The following is a 10351-nucleotide window of genomic DNA, read 5'->3' as shown; positions in this document are numbered from 1 at the left end:
TCCTCTGAATTCGCTTAATGTGGTCAGCAACCTACTTCTACGTTTGTTGATATGTGTAACACAACACACAATTTGGCCTTTGCTTGAAACCCTTGGCAGAACCTTCCGGTTCAGAACCTTCCGGCTCTGCTAGGCTAGTCTAGCGCTACCTGCCTCTCCTGATAGGTGGCATTATGGGAACCGTGGTTCTTCATTTGTCCACTCTGAGCTTGGCCCCGGGCCAATGGAGGGTGAAGGTCTCCGACAATAATTTACCCAGCCGCAGGCCTTTGCATCTTGTGTAACCCCAGAAGTGATGTAATTAGTGTCGTAAAGCTTTCAGGGGGGCAGGGCCGTGGAGAAATATGACTTCTAGCCCAGATGCCTGCCTTCCCCCTGCTTCTGTAGTAATCTGTCTGTGGCGAGTGGTATACTTGCCTGTTCTGTCGGTGTGTCACAATAAAAATGCTCCCCCCTTTAAAACCATACAATTGTAGTCATCATTCCATTATTGATTCATTCTAAACACATAGTCTATCGAGGTCGAGGGAAAACAACTCCCATCAAAGTAATACAAAAATTCAGGGAGACTGATGTGCACCATATCTATGAGTGCATCTCAAAAGTCTGCAGTGGCTTCCTCTCCTCAGCTCGTCCCCTTTATGTGCACTTGTTTAAGGACAGGAGACAGTGTCTCTGTACAGTGTCTCTGTGTGCCCTTTTAAACAGAGTACATTTTCATCAGTCTATCTGGTAGGACTTTATATTACGGTTCAGAAATTACAAGGTAATTACAAAGGAATTGCACGATCACATTTTAATTACACAGTAACAACGTATGGATTAGAAAAGGTTTCCTGAAGAAAACCTAAGTCATCAGTACTCTAAAGTCAACCATACAGTAAAGCAGGACCCAGAAGATGGCGTCCAGTCTGGGGATGCACTACCTCTATTATAAACCGGCAGTGGTTTACTCAGGGAATCGTCCTTCCTTTTAGATAGCACGTGATTCCTGTAAACATGCTAATGTGCTTTTGGTGCTGTGTAACAGCCTGACACTTCCCTTTGCTCTCGGTGGCAAAACGACCTGCCCGAACTACAATTATTTCACATAGCCTCTGCCACAAGTTGTGAGCACCCAGCGGCCTATGCATTTATGCATGGGAACCTCTGAAACTTTAATACCGGTGCGCCATTAATCTATGTGACATTTTTTAAAAGCAGGAATTAAAGTTTCATTTGTATTTTTCTTCCCTCCTCCCTCTCTTTCTCCCTGGTTATAACCCTGTCCACCAGCCGCCTACCCAGTCGGTGAAATATTTATCAGCGCTGAATCACACACGTTGGGCGGAACGCTCGCTCTCCTTTTTTTTGCCCTCGGCATATCGGAGCAACGCTCACTGATTCCACGAGAGGAACAGAGGCCCAGAGATAGGGGAGGGGGGTGGGGAGCTTGAGATTCATGGGAATCACAAACAGTGACAAGTGAGACACCCCTAATCCACTGCAGAGCACAGCTGTGATATGTATGTGCATGCACACACACGCACACATATTAATGATGAACTTAACATTTTGCTAATGACTAATCAACATTACCATAACAAGTGGATGACTAACTCGCATAAAGAGCTTTCATTAGCCTAAGAGCCACTTACGCGGGATGAACAAACGTATACAAATAGTTGGACCATACAATAAAAATTAGACGTTGGACATAATTTAATATTTTTTTGTGTAGGCTATAGTTATAAGCTACTGTATGTATAACAGGATAACAGTATCCAAAACATGTTCTGAAGCTTTCTGAAATGGTAAGGGCCCCAGAAGTTTTTTGGGGCTCCTAGCTGGCCCGTCTCCCAGCCCCGCCCCGCCGTGTGGGGGAGAAGTGAATCGAGAGAGCGCGGCTCTGCCAGAGGGAGCGAGCCATGTGCTGAAGGAGGAAGAGGGCGCGCAAGAGAACCACCGTGACTCAAAAAAAAGGGGGAAAGATCGATCATGTCAGCTCCACTGATCTGTACACCACACGTAGGAACGAGGGAAGAGCGACAAGAGAATTTGGCCTTTACTCAACAGCAACCCCAAACAACGCAGGACTAGCAGCAGCAACTTTGCAACTGATGCGGTGTCTCCGCGTCTGCGCTTCATGCTTTGGTAGTGGCGTTGCGAGGATGACGCGATGAGCACGTATCAAGAACGCAACTTATCCTATTGATAACTTTTGCCAGTGAAGGAAGCTGAGGACAGTAGCCACGGACGACATTAGATAATTGCTTTTGTTCTAGCCTCAGATTGTGACTGACCGATGAGCAGAGCAGGGACACGTCTTGTGAGCCGATGGTTTTTCACGGGCTTGGATTTCTATCGCGCTGCTGCAACATTGTGATATTGTGAGTTTCTTCTGAAGGAACAAGAAGTGGTTGCTTAACTGAAACGTGTCTCGCGAAACGGACCTTGAAAAGTTGAGTTGAATGGACACCGTTATGCGCGCAAATGTGGAATAAAAAGCACCTTGATTTGGATGACCGTACATTGAAGGACGGTAGCAGAATGGATGGGTGAGAAGTTATATTTACGACGACTAAAGTTTTAGAAAGTATGCCATGCTGGAAAGGAATGTATGTAAAGGACCAACGACTGTAAGGCCTATACTTGGCGTCAATGAACATTCAACAATATATGATGAGTGTCGCGCAATGTGTTCAAATACGGCATTTATCAATTACAGTCATTGAAGAAAATGGATTTTAATAGTTATTGGAAGAGCTTGCCGTGCAAAAGGAGAGCAACGAGCTGAGTCAAACTGCGAATGGACAGAATTGATGAACCTCCATGGAACATAATCTAATTTAACTTCGTAGACGCCGCTGCATCTGCTTGGACTTCTCACCAATGGGAATGTATACACTGTACATCTTCAACTGAAGACGAACAACTGTAGCTTGAGAGCACCTGGAATTTGAATGTGGACTCGAACCAAGTTTGAAGAGCACCATGTCCATTTAACCAGCAACCACAAACAAGTGATTGTACTTGTATCCGTATACGTTACAGACAACTAACGCGACGAATTATATAGACTCTGCCCATAATGGACAAGAACTATTTAGCTTTTCAAATGGAGTTGACATTTATGGTTGTTGCCCTGTTATCTTGGGTCGCGGTATGGGCTGACGATAGCAAGATTATATCAGACAGATATGCGGTCTACTGGAACAGCACGAACCCCAGGTAAGGAGTTGTAGGAGTCAACTTTCAGTGATGCCAACTTACATTGTTGGATAGATCATTTGTGAACCCCAATAAAAAAATATCTGGACACTTAGACTAAGCTAAAGAAAAATGCTTCACAAATAGCCAAGCGCATTCAAAAGCCCATCAACCATGCTCTCTTTTAAGAAGTGTTCCCCTCAACTTAAATTCTTTGAATAGATTACGTTAAAGTTCCTTCTTTAACTACAAAGAATTTGAGTTAGGGAGATGTACTTGACCAGCACGTTGTAGTTATGTATGCATCCCATGTTTTGCTTCCATTGGAAGACCTACTTCTTACATCACTTATAACTTCTCTTGTTTTTACCCCGTTATCAAATCTCTCCCGGCTAGAGTGTAAAGCAAGTCCCTTAAACCAGGATTTCACTTGATTATGACATCTTGCCAAGGCTTTCAGTTTTCACATTCCCAAACTCATCACATTGAATTCAAAATGCATTGTGTCTGTAGTTTTTCATTATGAAGTTGTATTTGAAAGTGTGATAAAATACTGTAGGCCAAAGCAAAATGTGATTTTCCCATCCCCTTTAAAATAAGATTGAGTTAAAATCTCCACTAAGACATCCAAAACTCGGTTTAGAGGCATACTACATGGTTATACACAAAACTAAAAAATGTTGACACGTCATTTTATTGACATGCAGCAAGGTTTTGGTCGCCCATATAGAATATCCCGTGCTTGTTTCATTTTAGCCCCTCAGTTCACTCCAGTGCACTATTGATATTTTGGCCTGGAGGTGTTGGAATGATTTTGAACATGAACAAGTTCTTTCCAGTTAGTTAATTACTGAAGGAAGGTAAAGATCAATAATAGGATGAAGACATTAAGTAAGACATTCCATAAGTATTGAACTCTTGAGAAATTGTTTGTAAAATTCTCAGCATTGGAATTGTGCCAGCACACCCTCGAAAAATGTAATCAAACTTAATTTCTTGTTAAGTTTAGAGAGCAATTTGCTGTAAAAAAAAACAAGGTTTTGTGGTAAGTTTCCCCACAATTTATAAAGATTATGTTTGTATAACATAAGCACATTTCTCAAATCTCCCTAGAAACCAATGTGTTTTGTTTATGGCAGAGCACAGATATAAAGAGGAAAGAAAATGAAATATGCCTATGTATTTGGTGCATATTGAATTCATTAGTTATTTCCCTTCCTAGAGTGATGAGAATAATAATATTGTATACATAATGGATTACAATGCAACACAAACCATGGCTGCTTCAATACTTATTTGTTGTACTGGAAATAACTTGTCTTGGCTATGCACAAATTACATCATGAGTGTTTTGAAGCCAAAGTGGAGCTTTTTGGATATCAGTGAATTTGCTACCTAGTCACATGACAGTGTTGATGATTCCTTTCTACACAAAATCATGTGAGAACTATATGAGTCTCACACTGTATATCTTTATAAAGGAGTTTAAAGTTGTGTAGAGCATTGATAGGAGTGACTTCGGCACTAGGCATAATAGGGTTTGGATCTTGAGTAGGTTGTATAATGTAGTTTAGTTTTTTAAAGTCAGTTGTTAAGTGGTGACTTTTCCAATAGCAATCATAGAATGCAGTAAGCGGAATTATAAAAACTTTCCTCATTCGCCTAAACATTAAAATAAAAAATGTGATGGCAAAGGCAATATACATGTCATATGAATGTAATGTGCTTTCTTTTATGACTTCGGCAAACATTTTGTTGGTTGAAAACAAAATAACCTATTAGTAAAATTGTTTATGCGGACATTTTGGAATCCTTTGCAGTAGCCTATACCGTCCTTCAACTGGTTGTTAAAACAGTTCATATGTAATATCCTTTCATCGTGGGTCTTAGAAGGTGTGTTTCCAACAATCAGTGATGTGGTTCATACTGTGGGATATTAGTGAGGGTAGAAAACCGGATGCATAGTAAGGATTAAAAGGAGAAAAGGCTAGTGAGGCTTTGTTGGTTACGAGTGAGGGGCCTTCTTGAGGGAGCAGAAACACTGGCCTACTTTGCTCTACATCTCTAAAAAAAATTTAGCCACAGATATATACAATTTGCATCACTAATTCAATACAAATAGCATAATGAAGCATTGGGTGTATTAATTGGTGTTTCGGTGTACCATGGTTCTATTACTTTCAAATGATTTGATATTGACCGAAGTAAGAAATGTCAAAGTATAATATGATCTACACAAAAGTATTACATGCATTCAACCAAAACGATCCGGACCACTGTTGATGCATATTGCAGTGTGCATTACAGAATTGCTAGTTTGATTAGTCAAGTCTTACCTAAGCACGGATTTATAAGGAGGTCGCTATATGTAACGCCTATTGATCAGTCCTTAAACCTTTAAAATCGCTTTCGTTTTTTTGTATTGGGGTGACTTGTCTGTAGTTCATTATTGGTTTCTTTTAAGCTCCATTGGAAAAGCATTTTCAGTTTTTCAACATCTTTCTTATCGCCCGAGTTTCATATGCAAAAATCTTGAATTTTGGTAGATGCTCAATTAAAATTGTATAAAAAACGGTGCACCAAAAGTGGATCAAGTGCACCCCAAGAAAATGTGGGTTTATGAAAGGAATTTAGGTTTGTTATCAGTTGAACGGCCATTCCACTGCTAATGACATCCCCTTGCGTTTTCGTATGTGTTTTACGTATTTGGTTTTCAGCATGTTGCAGTTGCTATGTAACTTACGAGTAAATTGAATGGCTATTATCTATGCCACACGGAAAGCTATTAGAACGATTTACTCTAAGAAATACTATGATTTGATACTGTGGTCTTCCATTTTGCCTACTAATTTAACGCCATGCTTTGCCATTCCATGATATCTGCTTTCCTCATAACGTCCCCTCCGGTCTGACCTAGTTTCGCTGAGGTTATTGGGGAGTATTGAGGGGAAATAGTAGTGGTAGCTGGTCTGTGAGGACACAAGATTATATTGTACTCAATGATTATATTTTTTAGGGAGCTTTGAAGTCAACGATGAAGGGAATACTTTTCAAATCATGAAAATAAGCTTCAGAGGGTATAACCTTGGAGTTTTTGGATAGTAAAACATTTCTGTGCAATGGTGGCTTGGGGTTCCTGTAGGTGGCGTTACATCGTTTTTGCTCTGCTCAGCAACATGGTCCGCCATTTTCTCATTCATGGTAGGAAGACCTTCATTTTTGGTATGTCGAGAGCCAAGACAAAGAAATGACATGGACGATGATTAAAGATGGTAACCAGCAGTTTAAATGGGTCAAATGGTTATTATGCGGAATTGAATCTGGTTTGAACTACAGTCAAAGATCTATTGGTGTTGACAGATAGAACAACTATCTTGAAAATTTCATTTAATAAGGAAATTATGAACTTTAACCGCTTTTTACAACAGTAATAATGAGTTCTGTGCTTTAACCTCATACTTTTGAAAGTGGAGAAGCATCACTTGGCTCCATGCCAAAACTGATGGACAAGTGGAGAGTAACGGGAAATAATCGCATGTTTTCTTTCCCAATGATCTGCTCGCATTCACAAATGGACCGTTCTGGAAAAAAAGTCCTCTAAATTCAAGACTAGAACCACTGCATTGAAAGACCAAGTCAGTCCCTCCAGGTTTCCCACGTATTATGGGAAGTTCTGAATTAAACACTAAAATCATCGCAATATTATCACATAATATTAACCCATCACCACAGTACAAAAAGAGCGCTCGCAATTTCAAACATTCACTGCACATTTACAGCATAATATGGTTCAATCAAGCCACACATACTTTTTCCCTCGTCAGCTCATTTTCGCGACAAATTGGACAGAATCATTGCGTATCGCCATGCAAAATGTCAGAATTGCCGCAGCAAAATAAAGCATTTCCCCCATCAAATATCACAAACAAATCTCTGCGAAATCGTGGAGGAACTGCCATGTATCTTATCTTAGAGCAGTTTACAGAAATGTTAAAATGTACATTTGTCTATATTATTGCTGTAGAATTGATGTTTTTCGCTGTTTAGAAAGGTGAAGTTGCGAAAATACATGTTTCTCATGGTTCACACAGTTTGGATATAGTCGGTGTTGGCTGTCCTCAAAGTGTTTCTTTAGAACACCCAGTTATCCCGTGTTTGTACTGTTTGTACATATACTGCAAAAGGTTGTGCATTACTACTCAGGTGTAGCCAATTTTTCCTATTTGTTACAAAAATAAAACATATTTGAATGTAAAGTTACATTTGTTACTGTAGATATGAAATTCTTGCTCACTGTTTATAGGCCTTTGGATATAAGGATATGGCATTGAATTTCGAAGTGCAGTGTATTTTGTTTCTCTAATGGGGTGCTGTATTGAAACCGGACTGTCCTCCGCAAGCAGGGAGCAGAAAACTGTCGTAAATCTTTTGCTAGTTTACCTCTCTACTCATTTGGCATTATTTACGTTTTTCAATTTAAATTGGACAGCACTTTATGGGCCACTTTCCCTGTGTGTGTACAATTCAGCGTCACCCATATGCGCCCCGTAATTAATTCAAGGTGTCATGAGAGTGGCGACTTGCAATGCCATCTCCACTTGAATTCTACCTTTTCTGGGATCACATAATGCACTAATTACTGTACTGCTCAAACTCATATCCCGCTTTAATGGGAGATCTGTTTCCTGAAGGTAAAAAATAGAAGCCTCTTAATCACAAGCACTTGATGAGATGAGCGTGGACGGGAAATTGAACAGGCTTGTGTTGTCGAGACAAGCTTGAGACTATGGTCTAACCCAATGGGATAGTTGTTGTGGAAACACTGACGTTTTCTCTCAGTAATATACTGCAATTAAAAAATCCGTCATGGAGAGGATATGGTAAAAGTATATACGGAATTGGTTTGTCTTGATAAAATTACCCTTTTCTTTTCCGGACTGGGAAATAGGCATTTCCCATGGCTGAGCACAAGGCTCAGCATATTTGTTAGTTAGGGAATTCGATTTAAATTAAAAGATTGTCTGCTATGTTCACTTGTACAAAACACAGCCTCCTTTTAGCCAGCCCTAATGTGGAGCCATGTGGACTGCCATCACATTTATACAAGATGGAAGGCCAACTCTATTCCTAACTATTCCAATGAAGGTTCCTTGTTTTCATCATAGGTCATGAACTAGTTTGGCTCTCAATTTTCAAATTCCTCCTCCAAGGCATTTTCGGAGCAGACTAGTGAAAGAATATCTGAAAAAAAAGGTTGACTGAAGAAAATCAACTTTTTTTCGTAAGAAAATATGAGACCATATTCCAATCTTAATGAAAATGCAACAAAAAAAAAGTTTCACTTCCAAATCAGCAAATTGGCCTGGAATGGAATAATTATTTTAACACAGAATTTGCCATTAATGGCCTGACACAATTGAACATTAAATGTCTCTAACATCTCATTAAAGATTAAAGTTGGTTCATAATATCTACAAAAGCAATTGGTATGAAAGAGGAATTTGCTAATCAGTAATCTAAGTTCAAAGCTTCATGAAATAAAATGAACCTGAGAGTGTATAAGCCCAAAGCCTGCTTCATTTGGTAGGACACTGCATTTCATTTCCAATGATAATCAAGGTTATGCTAATGTTGGACATGATGAATCGCCTGCTTTACAGTCCTTGTCCCTACGGACAAAAAAACAAAAAGTCCCCATTCTTCAGTTGTTGTATCTGACAAGCAGTGATAGTTTTGAAAAATCTATAAACAATCTTCTGACCTAAGTGTAGTGCTTTGGACTTTGGCTATTTATATTTTCTTCCCGCAATTGCATTAGATGTGTCAGCGATCACCCATTTTGACTCTAGACAAGAGTGTACTGCTTTTCGCTTCTATTCTCTCTCTGAGATATGGTGAACAAATGTACTTTCGGGTGACTCGGGTGTCCCGTTTGTTCAATCAGTCTGTCACCAACCTCCCTTCCATTGTACCCCCCCCCCCCCCCCCCCCCCCCCCCCACCTGTGTAGAGACACTGAGAATGACTGTACTGGTCACATCGGTGGCAGACAGTGAACTAGGTGGCGAGTTTGTCGGCCTTGTTCCGCATGGCTCACAGCAGCGTCTTGCCGCCGGGATCTGAAATATTGATGAACGACGAGTAATGGCTGCCGTCTCATTTATTAACCATAGCTTATTTGATTTGGAATCAAAAGGTAAATAAAGACCTTTTTGCCGTTGTTTATTTGATGTTTTTTGTTGTTGTTCTTCCCGACAGTGCTTATCAGCACTTCATCAAGCCTTATGTACTCCTCATGCATTTTAATGCCTGGCCCACATTCTCTTTCCACATAGGCAGTCTCGTGTATCAAGAGAGCTAGGAACTTTGAACTTCGCTGGATCCACCATTGAGAATGTTCCAAAAGGAGGGCAACAGTGAAAATCTCTGTGTTACTGTTAATCAGGGTTGTGAATAAAGCCCCCCGAACCACATACTGCATTAGTTACACTTGAGATGTGCAGACTGGTGAGGCATTCTCTCCACCTCTCTCAGCCCAGGATAGGCCTTTTGGCCTTTAGCGTTCCACGTCTTTGTTGCCATAACAAATCAGTTGTCGGTTTATTTCTTTTAGCAGATTTAAGGATATTGGTGTTACCCTTCGAAAGCCTCCCGGGATGAACGAGTCCAGCACCTCGCCTATTCTCCTGTCCTTGCTTGTGTACTGGACCTTAATGAAACCGGTTCTGCATTATTTTGAATGTTGTTGGTATATTGCTGTCATGTCTTCTAATGCTCTCCTCCCATTTATATGTAGACCTTTTCATGTGATTTACGTGCGAGGGATATAAATGTAATTCTGTTCTTGTGTTACTTTACCGCCAAACACAATAAAGCCGGACAGCATTTCATTGCTTAAACATCCTAATCGCTTCTTGCTTGTAAAAACATCGGCCCAACGTTTGATAAATGTTACGCGTGTTGTCGAGTTCGGACGGCCGCTCGTAAAAGTACCGATGGCGTTTCCCTAATTGATCCGCGGTGATAGTTTACGTTTATTGATGCGCATTGGGCGTAAAGCTCTGCCTCTCTCTTCATTACCCCTTCATCAGGTTCTAATTTGGCTTTCATCCTCAGCGGAACATTATTTGAATGAATATAATGGAGAGTGGAGTTGCTCCTTC

The 10351-nt window shown here is 40.4% G+C and overlaps 1 protein-coding gene across 1 annotated transcript in view; it reads left to right on the top strand.

Moving 5' to 3' along the window:
- The first annotated feature begins 1841 nt into the window (after positions 1-1841).
- The window catches only part of LOC115158047 (ephrin-A2), a 126273-nt gene continuing 117763 nt past the window's right edge, over positions 1842-10351 (top strand). The window contains exon 1 of the mRNA XM_029706528.1: positions 1842-3210. Within this exon, the coding sequence (XP_029562388.1) occupies positions 3071-3210 (140 nt within the window). The 5' untranslated portion in view covers positions 1842-3070. The remainder of the gene's footprint in view (positions 3211-10351) is intronic.

Source organism: Salmo trutta, chromosome 22, assembly GCF_901001165.1.
Source record: "Salmo trutta chromosome 22, fSalTru1.1, whole genome shotgun sequence".
Lineage (NCBI taxonomy): Eukaryota > Metazoa > Chordata > Actinopteri > Salmoniformes > Salmonidae > Salmo > Salmo trutta.
Note: the sequence above shows the minus strand (reverse complement) of the source record. Positions and strands in the feature narration are given on the sequence as shown.